Below are 20,275 nucleotides of genomic sequence, written 5' to 3'. Positions count from 1 at the left end.
GAAACTATGACATACCATCTCAGCAGGTCAATTTTTGTGGGATAGGCAAAAGTATAACATAGCTACTTAAAAATTGCTTTACCACCTACCCGTTTACAAACAAACAAACAAACAAACAAACAAACAAACAAAAATAAAATAACTTATTGTTCTGTATTTGCTTAGAATGTCTTAACCCACAGTGGGAGGACAACGCATGTTGACCCTTTGAACTTTCTTAAATTTCTGTACATACTGATCATGACATTTATGTGTTGAATTTTTGTGCTGATATTTGTGCTGTAAAAAAACAATAAACAAAAACATCTGATTCAAACCAGAGTGATACCACACAAACAACCGTATTTCTCACCTCACGGTTTTTGTTTTGAATTTAAAATAACAAGTAAATATTCACCGGACATGGAAGAAAAAGTAAATGGATCTTCCTGATCTTTGTGTGAGCTCATCTGCAGCTAAAAAAGTGTTTGGTTGACTTTATTGCTGCTAAATGAGGCTCAACCAATTATAATATCCAAGGGTTCACTCAATTGTCCCTCCCATTTCCTGTAAAAGTATAGACAAAATATGAAAACATATAACTAATATTAATTTAAGCAGATTCCTTGTAATAAAGAAATAAACATAGATCACTAAAACATCTGTTACATACTGTACAAATGGGTAATGTTAATAATGCAGTGACAAAAGATGTCGGATATACTTCTTTCTATGCTCCTCATCTCAAGATTGTGATTCTTCACTTTTTCCATTTTGAGTTTTTGCAATCTGTGTTGAGAAGACTTGTGGCTCACTGGAGTGCAGTTTTGCTTTGCAGGTGGACTTGTTGAGGGAAATATCCATCAGGTTGTTCCTCGCAAGAGCATCCATATGACTCCCTTCTGAATCGCTGAAGATTGTGTTTGAGAAGACAGAGTTAAGACTAAATGGGGGATTTAAATCTGATTCCTGCACAGGGGGTTTCGAGTGGTCTTTGGCAACACGGACTGTTGGGTCTCTTGGAGGTTTGACTGGAGGACTGAGCTCAGGCGCTCTGCTTTCACTGACTTGCTGATTGGATGCTGCTGCTGATTCTTGTTTCTGGATATTGTGCTTATCTGAAATGGAACCAGGAAGTGTCTCAGTCTTCACTACCACCCTGCAGTCATTGGTGATGGTGGGATGTCTAGATGACCCATCGGCTGTGGAAATGACACTGCTGGCACGAGGAAGACTTTTCGACAAGCCTTTGAGTCGCCCTTCTTTTCCCAGTGGATTAGAGAAGCAATTGAGACACCCAGACATAGAGGATGACTTGCCCTGAACATAAAACACTGTAACTGGCGAACAAGCTAAAGTCTGGGTACAATCAGTATCGGATCTTAAATTTGTGCTTAACGTGGCCACTGAATCTGATGAGCGACGTTTTCCTTTAGAGCCCCTTCTGATGCTTTTTGTTCCCCGTGCGAGCCAGAAATCGTGGCTTATTGTAGGCTCTTTCTGTTGATGAATTAGTTTGAGCTCTGATTCCTGGCTGTTTGCCGTAGGGATGGTCAAGGCTTTCTGTTTGTGCGCTGTGGAGGAGGTTTGCTGTGTGCGTTGGGGTGTCGAGGTGTCTCTTGGCGGATGGTACGAGGCAGAGGTGTGGCGAGACAGTGGCTGCTGGACAGGGCTGCTACCATTTGACCAGGGCTCATTATCCAGGCTGATGCTGAACTCACCGCTGCTCTCACTTTCGGCTCGACTCTGGGTGACATTGAGCCCTGGGATGAAAATTAATGTAGATTTTTAAACAGAGATATTCACTTACATATTCATCATCTGCACAATGTCATGAGATTATTGTGCAAGAATACAATTTTGGCACTTGTATTCTTGCACTCTTGTATGCTGCTGTGACAAGTACATTTTCCCGCTGTGGGATGAATAAAGTTTCATCATCATCATCATCATCATCATCATCATCATCATCATCATCATCATCATCATCATCATCATCATCATCATCATCATCATCATCATCATCATCATCATCATCATCATCATCATCATCATCATCATCATCATCATCATCATCATCCTCATCCTCATCATCATCATCATCATCATCATCATCATCATCATCATCATCATCATCATTATCATCAGATAACGGAACGGAGTGGTACGCACGATCGAAAACAAGTTTTTGATTCCATGTGTCTTATTGAGTGTTATTATGTGTGAAGACTGCTGATATGAGATTTTAATTAAAATAGTTCAAATTAAATAATGAAGAAGCCACACTAGAGCAGCTTTCCCCAACATTTTTGTGACTCAGTTGGACAAATATTACCCAGGTGTGTGTGTGACGTCAGTGCCTCCCCAGTCATGAACCTCACCGCACGTCTCTTGTATTCTTATATTGTGAATGTGCAATTATTACAATAATATTCTAAATAAGGGATGATCGATTTGAATTTAGTTTTGGTTAACCCTAATCCTAATTTAAAAAAAAAAAAAAGAATTAAATCCCCCCAAAAAACTACTTAAAAAATCTAAATAAACCTACCAACCTAAATTCAATCGGACGCAATGCCAGGGATAGCCACCAGGATGACCGGCCATTTTGGAAAAATCATGGCACCGTGAGTGTAAGGGACACCAAAAATAAGGACCTTCAGGTAAGAGCAGATGTCATTAACATATGCTATGGAAATTGCAGTGATCCAAAGAGATCACCGCTAATGGCACACTCTGCCAATGTGACCCCAAGATGTCAAACCTTAAGTACAATAATGGAATATGATGGTTAGATGATTGAATTAAAGTATAAGTACAATACTGATAAACAGTGATTGATCAATAAAATCGACAGCTGAACATTTAAATCAATGAGATCAAAAGTGTAGGGGATAAAAAAATCTAAGATAGTGAATGGTATAAAATGTATAAGCAACTTTTGTACTCAACAGGGACAAAGGATGCAGTCATACTTGAAGACACACTACTCAGGGTTGAGAATATTAAAATAGGTTTTGACTAATAATCGGAAATACAATAAAGCCACACTCAGGGCCGCTCGAAATTATATCCAAATTACCTGGAGTAACTGTTGGAGGATGAGAGGTAGTACACAAGGGATTTACAAGAGGGAGCCACCAGGAACCTGAATGAATGGGAACCGTGAGTGTAAGAACTTTCTGAAATAGTGACCCTCTGGCAACAACTACAACAACAGGTTGGCCTTCCCTGGGGCCTTGCGGTGTATGAAGCACAGGGAAGTGGAAGTTAAATCCAGCATCTCCTTAAGTCATGTGTTGGAATGGGACATAATAGATTGCTCAAGAATATATGAGCATACTTTGGTAGGGTGGTTCTCACTCTGATCAGGGTGGATTGATGAGCTCTTCTGCCTTGAGTGGCTTGACCTGGATACCTAGCGGTGTTAACGAAGGGTCAACGTGATTCAGGGTGTAAGTGCTCAGGGGCTCCAGTGCTCTTGGATCCTGATCGGAGGGGAAAGGCAGCGGTTCACCGCGGCTGGTTCTCACTCTGATTGGGGAGGATTGATCCCCAGCTCTTCTGCCCTGAGTGGCTTGACCTGGAAACCTAGCGGTGTTAACGAAGGGTCAATGCAACTCAGGGGGTACGTATGCGGCCCCCCTGAGTTCCGACTCTTGGAACAATGCACGCAGGGTGTGGTGGTCCAGAGCGGAAGGACCTTAATCGAGGCTCAGTCTTCTATGAGGGTTAGCCTTGCTCATGCAACAGCACATTGCACCACACACGTTAAAATTGAACTCTAAATGGTGACCTGGAACAGGTTCCAAATTCTTGCCCCTAATATTCACGTCCCCTAGTCCAGCTTAGGTGACTAGGCCGAGGATGCACCGGGACCTAGGCGATGTAGAGTAGGGTTTCTTTTTCAGCCATTCCCTCCACAGGTATTGCAATACAGGTGAGTTCCCTCTAGGTACTTTGACTTCCCTGGAGTCTCGCGATGGATGAAGTACAGCAAAGTTGGTGGAATGGATCCAGCATCTCCTTAGGTCGTGCGTTGACATGGGACAAAGAAGATTGCTCAAGAAGAAAGAAGCCTTTTTTTTGTAGGTACAACCGGGAGGAGAGCACTGGGGAGGCACTGCTTAGTCAGGGCTGGCTCCAGTGCTCTTGAACCTCGATCGGAGGAGAAAGGCAGCGGTTCACCGCGGCTGGTTCTCACTCTGATTGGGGAGGATTGATCCCCAGCTCTTCTGCCCTGAGTGGCTTGACCTGGAAACCTAGCGGTGTTAACGAAGGGTCAATGCGACTCAGGGGGTACGTATGCGGCCCCCCTGAGTTCCGACTCTTGGAACAATGCACGCAGGGTGTGGTGGTCCAGAGCGGAAGGACCTTAATCGAGGCTCAGTCTTCTATGAGGGTTAGCCTTGCTCATGCAACAGCACATTGCACCACACACGTTAAAATTGAACTCTAAATGGTGACCTAGAACAGGTTCTAAATTCTTGCCCCTAATATTCACGTCCCCTAGTCCAGCTTAGGTGACTAGGCCGAGGATGCACCGGGACCTAGGCGATGTAGAGTAGGGTTTCTTTTTCAGCCATTCCCTCCACAGGTATTGCAATACAGGTGAGTTCCCTCTAGGTACTTTGACTTCCCTGGAGTCTCGCGATGGAGGAAGTACAGCAAAGTTGGAGGAATGGATCCAGCATCTCCTTAGGTCGTGCGTTGACATGGGACAAAGAAGATTGCTCAAGAAGAAAGAAGCCTTTTTTTTTGTAGGTACAACCGGGAGGAGAGCACTGGGGAGGCACTGCTTAGTCAGGGCTGGCTCCAGTGCTCTTGAACCTCGATCGGAGGAGAAAGGCAGCGGTTCACCGCGGCTGGTTCTCACTCTGATTGGGGAGGATTGATCCCCAGCTCTTCTGCCCTGAGTGGCTTGACCTGGAAACCTAGCGGTGTTAACGAAGGGTCAATGCGACTCAGGGGGTACGTATGCGGCCCCCCTGAGTTCCGACTCTTGGAACAATGCACGCAGGGTGTGGTGGTCCAGAGCGGAAGGACCTTAATCGAGGCTCAGTCTTCTATGAGGGTTAGCCTTGCTCATGCAACAGCACATTGCACCACACACGTTAAAATTGAACTCTAAATGGTGACCTGGAACAGGTTCTAAATTCTTGCCCCTAATATTCACGTCCCCTAGTCCAGCTTAGGTGACTAGGCCGAGGATGCACCGGGACCTAGGCGATGTAGAGTAGGGTTTCTTTTTCAGCCATTCCCTCCACAGGTATTGCAATACAGGTGAGTTCCCTCTAGGTACTTTGACTTCCCTGGAGTCTCGCGATGGAGGAAGTACAGCAAAGTTGGAGGAATGGATCCAGCATCTCCTTAGGTCGTGCGTTGACATGGGACAAAGAAGATTGCTCAAGAAGAAAGAAGCCTTTTTTTTTGTAGGTACAACCGGGAGGAGAGCACTGGGGAGGCACTGCTTAGTCAGGGCTGGCTCCAGTGCTCTTGAACCTCGATCGGAGGAGAAAGGCAGCGGTTCACCGCGGCTGGTTCTCACTCTGATTGGGGAGGATTGATCCCCAGCTCTTCTGCCCTGAGTGGCTTGACCTGGAAACCTAGCGGTGTTAACGAAGGGTCAATGCGACTCAGGGGGTACGTATGCGGCCCCCCTGAGTTCCGACTCTTGGAACAATGCACGCAGGGTGTGGTGGTCCAGAGCGGAAGGACCTTAATCGAGGCTCAGTCTTCTATGAGGGTTAGCCTTGCTCATGCAACAGCACATTGCACCACACACGTTAAAATTGAACTCTAAATGGTGACCTGGAACAGGTTCTAAATTCTTGCCCCTAATATTCACGTCCCCTAGTCCAGCTTAGGTGACTAGGCCGAGGATGCACCGGGACCTAGGCGATGTAGAGTAGGGTTTCTTTTTCAGCCATTCCCTCCACAGGTATTGCAATACAGGTGAGTTCCCTCTAGTTACTTTGACTTCCCTGGAGTCTCGCGATGGAGGAAGCACAGCAAAGTTGGAGGAATGGATCCAGCATCTCCTTAGGTCGTGCGTTGACATGGGACAAAGAAGGTTGCTCAAGAAGAAAGAAGCCTTTTTTTTGTAGGTACAACCGGGAGGAGAGCACTGGGGAGGCACTGCTTAGTCAGGGCTGGCTCCAGTGCCCTCGAACCCCGATCGGAGGAGAAAGGCAGCGGTTCACCGCGGCTGGTTCTCAGCTCTTCTGCCCTGAGTGGCTTGACTGGGATACCTAGCGGCGTTAAGAAAGGGTCAAGGCGACTCAGGGGGTAAGTATGTGCCAGGGATGTGGGGTCAGAAGAGGCAAGGGAGGCTTGCAACGCCTCGCCAGTCATGAACCTCACCGCATGTCACTGCTGTCATGTATTTAAGTCCTGTCTGCGTGTCACTCCTGTCGGATTGTTCTTGTTTCGCTAGTCACTTGTCTGTTCTTGTCTTGTTTCTCGTTTGGTCTTTCTTGTCTTTGTCTGTCTGTTAAGTTATTCTCGTCTTTAGTCGAGCCTTTATAGTCTGTCTTTTGAGTTCCCTCAATAAACCCTGGTCCAAGCTGCATTTGGTCGCCCAGCTCCATTCACTGTATTACACCGTCTTAAACGTTTGCCATCTTTTCAGGTTAGTTTTTTATTTCTTTAACAGTGCCTTTTCAAAAGTATCATATTGTGTTAATGATAGAAAGGGGGCAGCAGATCCACACTTCATTGTTTTTTTTTTTTGCCTCTGTAGTCAGCATGCAGATTAATACAAAACAAGGTCATGATAGCGATTTGATGGATTTACTCTAATTCCTGCAAGGGTAATACATCTGTATTTGCTGAATCCTCTAAACGGCTATTCAAAAAGCTTTACCCTGATGCTGCAGCTCTTCGTCCTCCAAACCAGATGGTGTGGCACTATTGCTTGAATCCTTATCTGCGGAGCACAAATATTTGATAAAAAGACGTACATTAACATTCCATGGATTCAAGAGCCTAATCTACACTTCTTAACTCATTCACTGCCACGAACAGCCATAGACGTCAAAGATCAATTTTAACTGGGCTGGCAGTGAATGAGTTAAATGATTTCAAATAAAGACATGGTGAAATGAATGGCTTGCTACCTAGCTGTAGCTGTGACACATCTGGGACATCAGTGTCACTGGCTGTAGCGTGGAGTTGCATGAATAGTTCAGTAGTGGGATTCAAGTGTCGTGTGGATAGGATAGATGTGCTTAGGAATGAGGTGGATATTGTTTTCCTGTCCTGCACATCAGCTTCAGAGCCTTCCAACTCCTCTGAGCTGGATGTGAACTGCTTCTGCTCCAACGGGGCAGAGGTGTACAGCAAGCTGCTCAGGGCTGCAATGTTGTACAAGAGAACAGGACGGTGGGGAGATGGAGAGGGGTGAGGATGTAGAGGAGCCAATGTGATGCAGTCTGAATCTTATGCATGTTCAGTAAATTAGAATTACTTTTAATTGGTACTGCAGGTTCTGATTTATTATTTAGTAGTTGAATTAAGGCTATTATAAAGAACAGATCAAACTCAAACACAGTTTGTCTTACACAAGGAACGTTGGATGAGAGACTTCAGTTTATCTTTGTTCTTCGGCTTGCTTCTCATATGGGGAAACACTTTCCGTGTGGCTTTTGAACAGACAGCATCCATGTGATGGATTGAATTGTGAAATGGCAAAAGGGAGTGAAGAGAAACAAGACCAAACGAGAGACATTTTGATGCATGCGGTGGAAAATGAAGAATGAGTTATTGGACACACAAATCCAAAGTTCAAGTCAGGAAGCCCATACTCACTGCTAGGCTGTGATGGTATGATGTCACCTACTGATGTGGAGGTGGAGCCTGCAGAGCCATCTGAACTAATGAAGGAGCTGCTATCGTGACATGAGAGCTGAGCCTCCGAGTGTGTCGGTGTGAGTGAATGTTCTAGTCCCTGTTCACGGCTATTCGATTTGATCAATTTCTTCAGCTTAAGAGCGATCCAGTTTCCTCGCCTGTTGAAAATGAACATTTATTAAAGGACTGATGAAAAGAAATTATTTCTTAATATGATGTACCTGTCAAGCAACTCACCTGCGAGGAGGTGAGGGCTCATAAAACTTATACTGGTCCATTATCTTCTCCTCGAGCTTCTCCTTTTGTCTCCTCAAATCATTAAGTTTGTCACTAAACAAACAATGAGAGAGTTGACAAAAGTTGTTAGTTTTTAAATTATTCTCTTAAGCAAACAAGAACTTGCATTCCAACAAATCCATCTGTTCAATTTGTTTCTCTCTTATCCAATGTGTCTTCTTCCACTTAATTATGTAGTTTGTAAGTGGTTCTCATTGCTTACATATATTGTCGTTCCTCTATGTGAAACAGATCTTTGCTCTCCATTGTCTGTTCCAACAGAGTCCGGTTCTGCAGCATCAGTGTGTCAATTTGACTCAGAAGATGACGATTCTCCTCCTCCAGGTTCCCCTTCAACTGGCTCAGCAGCTAATAATACATTTGTCGCAAATCAATCCAATAAATCAGATGATAAGCTTTTTTGCAACCATCAGAAGATCTGTGTTTTAAGATAGAATGGCCAGCCACCTCGCACTGGTTGGTGAGTTTTGTGGAGGTGATATCAAGTTGCTGGTACTCCTTTTTGAGCTTGGAATAGTCGGCCTCCAGCCAGGTGTGAGCCAGCTTGCTCTCATTTAGTTGGCTCTTCAGCTGCTTGTGATCTGCTTTCAGCAGCTCATTGTCATTTAGAAGTTGACAATAAGTTTGGTTCAGCCTGTGAAGAAAAAGGGTGGTATGCAGTAAATAATAGAGTAATAATGATGATCACAAATTCCTGTGGGCATATACGGTACATGTATTTTTGCTTGCGATGACATTTGCCCTTTGCCTAATTGTTCATGTGCCTTTGTTCTCCTTTTGCGTCCCTCACCAGTCTTTCTCATCCCGAAGCCTGCAACATTCAGCGGCAGCGGTCCTATGATGTTCCTTCTCCAGACTCATTCTCATCTGCTCTTCCTTCAGGGCCTTTTCCAGATCTTCTAATTTGGTCCGTTGCTGCAACAGGTTGTTGTACCTACAGTAAATATGCCAAATCAAACATGAAACAAATCAATAATAATAATAACGATGGCTACCTGGTAGCAACATTTATGTTAATGCTTGTTCACATTTGCTTCTCTTACCTGTCTTGCAGTGTGCGGTGTTCGAGCTCCAGCGTCCGATGGGCATTTTTCAGACAGCCGTGTTTCCCCATGAGGACCTCATACTCTGCGGCTTGCCGCTCGTGGAGAGCCGCCAGACGCTCATGATCCCGTAATAGCTGCTCATGGGCACCTCGCAGCTCTTCGCGTTCCCGTATGGCACTGTCCCTCTCACTTTCTGTTCCCACCTGCTGCTGCTGCAACTGAGCATTCTGAGCCATTAGGGAAGCACTCTGGGAGGTCAATGTGGATTTTTCCACCTGGAAAAGCAAGATGGTTAATTAATTTAAACAAAAAGTAAATACAGTTGTTATGCACGTGAATGCGCACCCAGCTTAATTTTCTCATCCATCCCTTTACCTGCAAGTCCGCGTTGAGTGCCTGCAAAGTGGTGGTGTTCTCCTGCAGGGTGGCAGCTTGCCTCTGCAGCGCGAGGATCTGAGCCTGTTGACTGTCAGACTGACTCTCCAGCTGCTTCAGATGGGACTGCGTAGCCTGACGCTCTGTCTCCAGTGTTGCGTTCTAGAAAGAGGAGAAGAGTTTAAAGAGCTGACGAGGTCCATAATTTGCTTCAATTCAAATGTCATTATTTGCTTTGACAACGTGTTCAGCAATAAAATGCTACCTACGTTCCTCTCTACTTCAATCAGTCGGTCTTTAATACTCAGGAGCTCTTTGGTGGCTTCGTGGCTTTCACGCAACCATTCACTCATTTCCTTTCCATTCTCTTTCAGAGGGGTGGCGCATGATTCAGTCACCTCCTCTTCGTGTTTTTGCTGCAAGGCCTCATAGCGCACTTTCACCTGTGTGGAGAAAAATAGTTAAAACACCTGCAACTGGACAAAACTACAAAACGAGATTTGTAATTCACAGTTCTGAGTTCGTGGCGAAGATGCTCGTTAAGGTTTGAGGATTCTTGTAGACGGGACTCCAGCACAGCCAACTTGTCGTCTTTAATTTGAAGACACTTCTTCATGGACAACTCCAACTCTGACTCCAGCATATTGAACCTTCTGCATGGACAAATATATGTCAATATTTCATCCTTATTTTTAAAAGCAAAACAATACAATGCAGACCTGCGTTCGGCTGTGTCGAGTTCCACAGATTGTTTATTCTCTCTGTTGAGAATTCTTATCTCGTGCTCATGGGACAGACGCGCTAGTTCATCCTCTTTCTGCCGGGTCTTCAGTTTCTCACTGACAAGTTCCTAAAAAGAGTCAACAAGTCAGGATTAGTTGACAAAAAAAAAAAAAAACGGTGCTGTTAAGTGAAAAAAAAAAAGTGGGACAAGGTCAGAACAAATAGATTCTTAAGCCTCCTTATGACCTTTCTAAGGGTGTCCAAGGTCCTTTGGTCAATTGCAGCTTGCTTGGCCAGTTCTCTGTTGTCTCTCTCCAGCCCCTTGACCCTTTCAGCTGTCTCCCTCAACTCCTCCACCTCTTTCACCAGACAGCGCATCTCCCTTTCCAGGCTCGCCATGCAGACATTACTGCTATCTAAGTTGGCTTCTTGAATTTCAGCCTGACATGGAAAATGTAACAACTGTTACTTTTGGTTTCAGCCATGATGAAAACGGTACTCAAAACTGGCAACCCTGCACTTACCTGCTGGCGCAATCGTCGAGTCTCCTTTTCCAGTTGTCTCTTAACCTTTTCCAATGCTGCTGTTTCTTGTTCCAAACTCTGCTTCTCTGTTTCCACTTGGTCCAGACGGCGTGCAGTAATCCGGAGTTCCTCTAATGTGGCCTGGAGGCTTTGGTTGTCTGCCTCCAGTTCTTGAACCTCAGTCTCCAATCGGTGGACTTTTCGCTCTAAAGAGGAAGATTTTCTAGAAGCGTCTTCTAACAAAATGTGACCTTCCCCATTTACAAAACATACCTGTGTTACCAAGGGAAGTTTGCAGTTGTTGATTAATGGAGTCCAGTGCCTTGCATTTGGCCTCCAGATGCTGCGTGTGCTTGTTGGCGTGAGTGAAGCGTGTTGGCTGGCTAATAAAAATGCCGTCATGGCTGGAACTGCTGCTTCTTGAACCAGGAGAGGGATTATGTGATGCAACAGCGTAATGAGCAATGTTTGAAATATTTTCTTCCAAATCAGCTGCTTTAAAATGTGCTCCGCTGTTGTTGTCCTCTAACTTTCCTTTCTCCTGAATATGACTGAATGTATTAGGTGATTGGCAAAGGCCTGCATGGTCTTGCTCTGGTGTTTGATCTTCAGCATCTGTATTAAGAATGTCTTTTATTGTACCAAGGTTGGATGCATTTCTGCAGTTTTGCTCACGTGAGCAGGAAGTCAATGATTTGTTTTCATCTGAGGTCCATTTATCGGCGCAACAGACCACATGCCGGACACGATCCTTCTCGCTGTAGTGGCTGCGTTTGTCGGAATGCGTGTTGTGGTGAAGACAGGCATTTCTGAGCTCCTCGATGGTCTTCAGGAGACTTTGGTTCTCCTTCTCCAACTTCAACAGCCGACTTCGGATCCTCTCATTCACCTCCTCACTTAAAGTTTGCTGTCCTTTAGACGAACACAGAGAGGTGATCAATGTCGACAGCAAGACCTTGACATTGTAGGAATAAACATTTATGTGATGGGAAATATGGACTATGGTTCATTTATTAATTTCAAACATGTTTTATATTGTGAGTGTCACCGCATCAGTGGAAAGCAATTCTCATGTTATTTGGCCAGCTCTTACCCTGAGAGTTGTCGGTGCTTTTGGAAAGTTGTTCTAACTCCCATCCCAGGTGCTGGGACTCCTCCATGCTCCTCCTCTGTGCTAAACACAGAGTCAAATTTTCATCCTGCAGCTCCTCAATGCATTTACGATCTGCATCTCTTCCCTAAAGTGAGCATGCACGATTGGTAAGTTGAAGATACTGAAATCAATATCTCCGCCACTGTTTTTTACGACGTTCAAAATGTCAATTACTTGTTCCATGTCATGTATTCGGGCCTTCAGTAGCAGGCTGTGTTTCTCCAGCTGGTGGATTTGATCTGAGCGTGCTCTCCAGCCTGCCAGCTGATCTTCTAGTACCTCTTTGGTTTCCTGCAGCACTCTGATATCCTCCTTGAGCTCCTGAAGTCAAGGAGGAAAAACATTTGCGTAATGCTGATATGACATCAACCATAATAAAATACATTCCCATTTCCAAGTAATTGTACGATATTATAGATGACCTAGAGCAGGCGTCGGAAACCGATGGCTCGCGAGCCAGATATGGTTCTTTTGGTGACGTTATTAAAAATAATAATAAATAAAGTTTTTTTGTTTTAAATGGTACGGCGCTCATGGGAAATTATTTGTAAAAAATGGGCATCTATGGTTCTGTCCGCCAAATAGGTTACCAACCTCGGACCTAGAATAGACGCAGAAAAATCGGTGACAATTATAGAGCTGTCGAATCAATCGACAACTAATCAATTATCTGATTAATCAACAACTATTTTATTAATCAAGTAATCATTAGTGTGTGTTTGTGTGTGTATGTGAAAAATGGTATTCATAGTTGTTTTAACCTCCACTTTGGCCTTGTAAAATTCCATCTTGTGCATTTGCTCCCTGTAGCGTCCGACCTCACACTCCAGCTTATCAGCTTTGAGCGCACGCTCTCTCAGAGCATCCAGCTCATCGCGGTAGGCACGGGCTGCTCGGGCATCGACAAGCAGCTTCAAGTTCTGATGAAAAATTCACACAGATTCAGCAAATGAATGTAAAAAAAATAGAGAATGCTAACTATGTGTTACTGTCAATTTATCGTCTTATCAAACCTCCTGCTGGATCCTCTTGAGCTCTGACTCCATGTTCTCCAGGTCGTGTCTGTTGTCCAGCAATTGTTCACTCTTCTCTTCTCTGAAGGAAGGGATACAGTACAGAGAGACACAGACACAATTAGCAAAACATCTTTTATGCCATAATGATAACATTTTATGGGTTTTTTATGGGCATTGTTGAAACAAAACATTTTGTTCTGCCTCAGCTGAAAAGGGCAAACTTAAATTCAAAAGCGTACCCGCTTAGATGAAATAACTGGTTCAAGGGCCATTGAAAAAAAAAAGAAATTAATAAACACATTATTGGTTAAATGTGTTTCTTCAAGGAACTGTCCGACTGACCTTGCAAGCAAGGATAATACGCGAGAGGGCGATTATCAGCAACATTGCTATTAGAGGGTCTTCAGATCGGGGTTAGTATGCATGTGCGTACATGAGTGGCACGAGCACAGAGCCAATGTGGGTCAGGGGTATAGTGCAACCACTGAAATTGCCAGGCAGGCATTAATGTGGGCCAAACTCCCCGGGGCATCTCTGATCCTGTAGTAACATCATTCAGAAGCTACTGGAGGGAGTCCAGAGGACAGCTTACATTTAAGTACCTCACAGCTACTAATGCTCCATGCAAAAGACACATTATTTCATTTTATTTTTACAAAGTCTTCATTTCTACTTCTGTATGTAGTAGGTCTTGTTTTTTAATGGTATACAAAAGTAACCTTTTTATGTAGCTATAACAGGGGTGGGCAAACTACGGCCCGCGGGCCACATCCGGCCCACGGGACCGTTTAATCCGGCCCGCCAACCCTGAACAAATTGTATTATTAAACTTTTTTTTTTTTGGTCATTTTGCCTGCAATGACTGCGTTTTCCCAGTAGATGGCGAAGCGCTCGCCTGCGCATTTACTACCGGAAGCCGTGTCAGAAAGCTCGGTGCACACTCACAAGTGCGTGTACGTACTCAGTAGTACGGACTTGGCGCACTCTCGCTCTATTCGTATCAGTCCCGAATTTAGAGCGTGGGCTTTGACGACAGCATTCTTATAATTCGCGCGCTGAGCTTTCAGATGCAGTTTTGCGCTAAAGCCACCCACAAACCTTCCCCTGGAATCCTTCCATTAAAATGAGTGGCCCGAAAAAAAGAAGTGAGTGCCGAGTGTTTAAAAAAGAGTGGCCGATTTGGCTCGACGTACGCGACGTGACGTTCAGCCACATCAACATCAACCCGTCACAGATCAAGGTAAACGGACCAACACCTCGGATCTCGCCTAAGAATTGCCACAACAAATTTTACTCCAGACTATGACGCACTAGCAAAAAAGGGACACCAACAACACTGTTCCCACTGAAAATGAACGGGAGGCTCTCAAGTTTATTGTAAAAAAATGCATTTTGAATATGATTTGTACACATAGCAGGGATTGAAACTAGCGACCATTCTCATTTTCAAACAATGCAGGATGCTCAAGGACATTGATGCACCACCTATTTGCGACTAATCTTAACCTGTAAAGTTCTTAAGTGTTTCCCGTTTCCTCACCTCTGTTACCAGGTGTTTGCGAGTTAAAACTCTGCTCTGATTTTCAGATACCCCTCACCGTGTTGCTGTTTTGATTACTTTATTTGGATGTATGCTTTCACCGATTCTTCAAGATGATATATTTGGTCAGAATGTTTGCCGTTTGATGTGATCCCATAAGATAAACATCTTTCATTAATCTGACCTGCAGGCACTGAAGTGATGGAGATTGTTATTCATAATAACAGTGTCGTATTTTATGAGAATCACTGATAGCAGTTTTTTAGTGATTTTTTTTTTTTTTAATGCTGTTAATGAATGCATTTGTTTTCAAAAAACTTGTTTGGAATATCCATGCTTTACTACCTACTAAAGGCCAAGATCTTTTATGCAATGACCTTTACAGGTCGCTTATATGACTTCACACAACGCCTATACCATCTGCTCCTGGTCCGGCCCTCCGGTCCAAATTTAGAACCCAGTTCGGCCCGCGAGTCAAAAAGTTTGCCCACCCCTGAGCTATAAACTTGAGATGATTCAAATGGATGCTCAAAATTGAAATTGACCCCAAAAGGAAGAAATCATACAACTTTAAAAAAGACGTCACAAAAGAAAAACAATTACCGTATTTTCCGCCCTATAAGGCGCACCTAAAAACCTAAAATTTTCTCAAAAACCAACAGTGCGCCTTATAGCCCGGTGCGCCTTATATATGGACCAAATTCCTAAATTTAAACTGGCCCAAAGCATTGTGTCATGAAAGTGGCCCGCTGAAGACTATGAATCATGACTCAAAAAGACTATGGATCATTATTTTATGATTATAAAGTAATTTGTTTCCGTTTGAAGTTGAAATAAAAAAGATAAAATGGAGAATGATTTGATTTGGATTAAAAATCTGACATGATGCATTAATGGTGCGCCTTATAGTCCGGTGCGCCTTATATAAGGATAAAGTTTTAAAAGGGGCCATTCATTGAAGGTGCGCCTTATAGTCCGGTGCGCCTTATAGGCCGGAAAATACGGTATATTGTATTTGCTGGTGTTGGGCCAAAATCTAACAAGTCACATTTTGGTCAATTTTGTATTTTTTCAAAAATCTGGTTAGTCAAAATATGTTCGTGTTACTTTTACGTATTCTTGACCAATTCAAAGTGTTGAAAGTGGCTTGCTCTTTTTTACGATTAAATGTTAATGGTTCAACAAACTTAACATTTGGGTGGGCTTCTGAAAAGGGATGATTTTGTAGATTTCAGGATTCCACCCGAGACCGGTGATCTATTTCTTAATTTTACCTTGCAAGGTAAAAGGTTTGCCAAGGTACGGCAGTTCGTATCAAAAAATTGTGTAGGTAAGAAAATATCTAGTGTAGTTTGTCTACGCATTGTCGTCTGTCGTACTCACAGCTCGTGTCTAAGTCGTCTAATCTTGGCTTTTGAGTCTGCAAGTTCCACCACCAAGTGTTGCTGAGTTCCCGCCTGCTGCTGTTGCATGATGGCAGGATAGACGGCCGACTGCGGGCCGGATGAGCTACAAAGCACACGAACCACACCTTCCCTTTCTTGTGTTAGCTCTGCTATCGTCTTAAGAAACGAAAACATGTCCTATGTTATTTGATTGACTGATTGTTCAAAATGGATCCTAACACTTTCATTCATACTTTTACTGACAATGGTTGTATTTTTATTTTATTTACAACCATTTACAATTCACAGTCCAAGTACATTTACATATTTGGTATTCTCAGCTATTTTACAACATTTCCAAATCGTATCATGCCTCACCTCCAGATGGGAGTCCCTCTGGACCAGCAAGTGCTGAAGATTGGCAGCTATGGTCTTTGCTACAACCTCCAGCTCATGGGCGGGCATGTTACTGCACTCCAACCAATGTAGGTCGAGCAGGTTGTCTTGACTGTGGGTTAGCTGGAGAATATGTTGGTTTGATCATTTGGACATTATCAATGATCTACTTATTTCTTGTTAGGTTGCTCTTGCAAAAGTGATCTTAATCTCAATACAAAAATATTATTTAACAAATTATATAGATACCTCTTGAATGTGCACAGCTATTGCTGCTTTTGTGTCAAAGTCAAGCGCCTGGATTATTTCAATATACTTCTCTTTCTTCTCACACTGAAAATGAAACATAAAATAGTTCTTGCTTTCCACTTTAGGTAATGTGATAAGGGATTATTTTGCCAACTATATTGTCATAAAACATATGGCGGTATGGTACATATTAGATGCCAGTTGAATGTTTACCTGAACTGCACATCCCAGGAGTAACAACAATAGTTTCTTCATTTCCACCAGACTTTGCTCTGTTCCAAGAACAGATAAAATAGGTAATAATTAAATAAAGAAAAGATCCAGGACTGATGTCACAAAAGACATTCATTATTTGCAAACAGGTTTTGTGCCAAATTTGATTTGAGATGTTTCATTCTTTTTTTCTTTGCAGAAAGTTAGCTAGGATTGCTTCAGCTCACCTTCGAGTCTGTGAAAATAAAAACACTGTAGAAATGATGGATGGCATACCAGTGTGAGGAGTTCTCGAAAGCTGCAGCACATTTGGAAGAGGAATCAGAATCAACTGTCTCAGGTTTTCCTGTAAAATAAAATGCAAACCAAATAGATGAAAGGAAGGATAAAGATAGAATATTTACTTATGGCTAAATATACTGTAGATGCGAATCCTCATACAGTATGTCAGTCTGTATTAATGTATTAGAAACAAATATTGAACACAATGCTCTTTCCATTTTCCATCATGAACTAATGTTTCTGTGAATCCAAATGGAGTAAAGCATCTTTATTAACATTATAAGATAAAAAGCTAAACCCAGCCTGAACAGAACCACTTAAATTTTTTTTTTTTTTTTTTTACCCTACAAACGTAAGCACTGAAATCGAAATGTAATATTCATAAATGTTAGCAGATTTGAATGGAAGACATTTCAAACTGCGGTTAATTAATTTGACAGAGGAGGAAAGTCCAAGCCTTATTTGCAGTGGTGTGTGCCACAGCATCTCGTGCTTGAAATGTGCGACTCTAAAACTCTGTCGGGGCTCAGACTGCAGCTTTGGCGCTTGCGTTCCAACTGATCTTGTGCTGATTGCGCAGATGTCGAGAGGGGCGATATTAAGGGCATGCATCATAAGACAGAGCTCGATCTGTGAGGAAATGAGTCAGATCAAGGAGTCAAGTTTGCACGTGTTACATATTCGGTGCGTGTCTGCAAACTTGAGGTGCAATTGAAAAATCCAAAGCAAATGTTCCCATTTCATAATCCCGGTGTTGTGAAAGGGTTTAGCAGCATGTAGCTTGGATGGATGCAGGGGAAACTCACTCACCAGATAATATGCTTTGATTTGCTGAACAAGAAAGGTCAAGTTCTGGACTCGCTGACTTGGATCCTTGCTCATTTTGGTTGTAGTTTGAAGTACGGCTGGAGGATGTCTGATGTGGAAAATGACAGAGGAAATGTTCAACAATAGAGTTTCCAAATGTTTGCTTGCATTTCCTCCTAAATAAACAATAATGCTGATGCAAATTTGACACTCTCAACATACACAATACAAAAAATGCCGTGAGCTGCTCCGTCATCACACTGTTCAGTCATTCTGTCCCCGCCCATTTTTTAGTGCCCCATTTCTGTGCGACCCCCCTCGCTCCTCTATCCCATCTGTGTCCAAATGCCACTAAACACCAGCAACACAGTTTTAATCTCGGAGGCTCTCCCAATCCAAGAGATTATCCCGCCTCTGCCCCCTCCCCTCCTACCACTCAAGCGCTGGTACTCATAAAGAACTGGTTATTATGAGACTGGTTGATTAAAATGAATAAATGAACAATTGTATCTTAATGGTAGACAATAGAAGCTTTCCATAACTCTCCTGCGTTGTCCATTTTACCCTTCATGAATCAAGCATCCAGTTTGTCACTTGCTATAATTTAACAACAGTTTTTTGAGGGTGGGGATAATTCCCTTTGAACATACGGTGCTCAAATCATAATCCTTTAACTAGCATCCCAATAAAATTTATGATGGCTCATCAGTTTTGGCAGGATTTTATCTAAACTTGATGAATAACAGCAGTAGAAGCAAATCAATGCACTGGTCGAAAGACTAAGGTGCACAAATTGAACGGGTTAGTCGTATTGATAGTTTTTTCCCCACTTCTGCACACTTGAAGGTCAACTTTGGCACATTAGTAGGACAACCACGTGTTACTAAATGAAGCAAAATTGTGCAATATAGTGGACATTAATGTGCTACTAGTACACATTACTTTAATTTTTGATAAACAATTAGTAAGAACTGTTTATCCTGGTAATCATTCTGCTTTTATGACGGATTACAGAAGTCAGAGAATAGTTACTTATGTGTGGCAGAAGTCAGAGGATTTGGACAGGATGGCTCTGAATGAGGGGGGGTTAAATTCATTTCTGTCCTGAGCCAGTTACGGTTTCCAATAGTCTTGTTTATTACACTTGCCAATTTAAAATTTTGGTGCAGATATTAGCAAGAATTATGCAAGTTAAAAAACATTATTTACTTTCATCGGCCACATGAGATGATGCGGCGAGACTGGATTGTGATAAGAAGTTTGAGTTTGACAGCTGTGCTCTTAGTGATTAATTGATTATCTAAATAATTATTGATTATTTGATGATCGATTGATTGACAATTAAACAAGTATTCTTAACGTCCCAAGGCAGTCGTAGTAGCATGCAGTTATCAACTAGTGCACAAATTTTGCCTCACTAGTATCATGTAGTCGTCCTACTAGTTTGCCAAAAGTGTTCTACTGGTATGGAGAAATGTCAATTAACACCACACCCCAAAGTTCAAACATTGTTTTATAGGACCATTCATTCATTTAAAAAGTGAACGCAAAACATTACTTACATTTGGCTCATAACTTCATTCAAAAAGACTCCATCCAACAATTCATTGAAGTCCGCATGACGGCTTTCGTCATGAGAAGCAAAAGTCCTCACCTGCAGAGAAGCGGCCAAGTTAAGAAAAATCCATCATCACTCGCTTATTTGAAATTACATACCCAGGTGACAAGTGGGCTCATCATGAACTGATCCAGGATGGGCTGGAAAAAAACGCTTTCCATCTTCACCCAAAGTTTTGTCAGAAATACATCCACTGTAAAATCCCAACTTGTCTAACTAGCTCTTACATGTGAACTATCCAATTTTTTTTTTTTTTAAGATTGTAGACAAGGCCTGCCTGTTCACCTGGTTCTTTCTCTCCTCAACATCTTCAGCGATGACATCGTCTGTTGTCTTCAGCAAACAGTTCAGATACAATACCAAGCATCCTCCACTGATCCAAATGTTGCAAAGGCTTGTGTAGGTCCCTCCCCTCCTGCTCTCCCTCAGACTAGTGATTGTGTAGCTCCCTCCCCTCCTGCTCACCCTCAGACTGGTGATAATTCCTGAAGGTCTGCTCAGTTAGCACCAACAGCAGCATCAACAGCAGCAAAAATGTTAATGTAGTCTGGGATATCATTTCCCACAATCTACTATGCGGACTCAACCAACATTCCTCCACATTCAGAAATTTCTCTCAATACAGCACTGGACTACAGATTAGTACATTTATCTTAATTAATAGTCAGGATCGTTCTATTTTTGACATCTATTTTGGTTGTTTTCATTTTGTATACCCACTTGTACTGTTCCAAGAGATCACCTTAGATGCATTTCACGACATTCTTTAAATTTGTTAATTTTTTTCTAAAAACGTGAACAGTGTCCCATAAGTGAATATT

General features: G+C 42.8%; 1 protein-coding gene across 1 annotated transcript; it reads right to left on the bottom strand.

Annotated features, from left to right (window-relative positions):
• Positions 1-531: 531 nt before the first annotated feature.
• Positions 532-19,615, bottom strand: ccdc88aa (coiled-coil domain containing 88Aa). Its single transcript, XM_061274762.1, has 29 exons — positions 19,553-19,615; positions 19,399-19,490; positions 17,840-17,945; positions 17,024-17,093; positions 16,748-16,806; positions 16,535-16,618; positions 16,268-16,408; positions 15,888-16,066; positions 12,962-13,043; positions 12,710-12,868; positions 12,123-12,269; positions 11,889-12,033; positions 11,069-11,707; positions 10,796-11,001; positions 10,518-10,712; positions 10,268-10,398; positions 10,060-10,201; positions 9,818-9,991; positions 9,549-9,710; positions 9,171-9,448; positions 8,918-9,061; positions 8,575-8,761; positions 8,330-8,475; positions 8,068-8,160; positions 7,789-7,988; positions 7,542-7,622; positions 7,098-7,334; positions 6,845-6,907; positions 532-1,742 (listed from the first exon to the last, which is right to left on the bottom strand). Exons 1-29 carry the CDS (start codon positions 19,613-19,615, stop codon positions 724-726), a joined length of 5,424 nt encoding a protein of 1,807 aa, XP_061130746.1. The 3' UTR covers positions 532-723.
• Between the last annotated feature and the right edge of the window lie 660 nt (positions 19,616-20,275).

Source organism: Syngnathus typhle, linkage group LG3, assembly GCF_033458585.1.
Source record: "Syngnathus typhle isolate RoL2023-S1 ecotype Sweden linkage group LG3, RoL_Styp_1.0, whole genome shotgun sequence".
Lineage (NCBI taxonomy): Eukaryota > Metazoa > Chordata > Actinopteri > Syngnathiformes > Syngnathidae > Syngnathus > Syngnathus typhle.
This window is presented reverse-complemented; position numbering and strand designations above follow the sequence as displayed.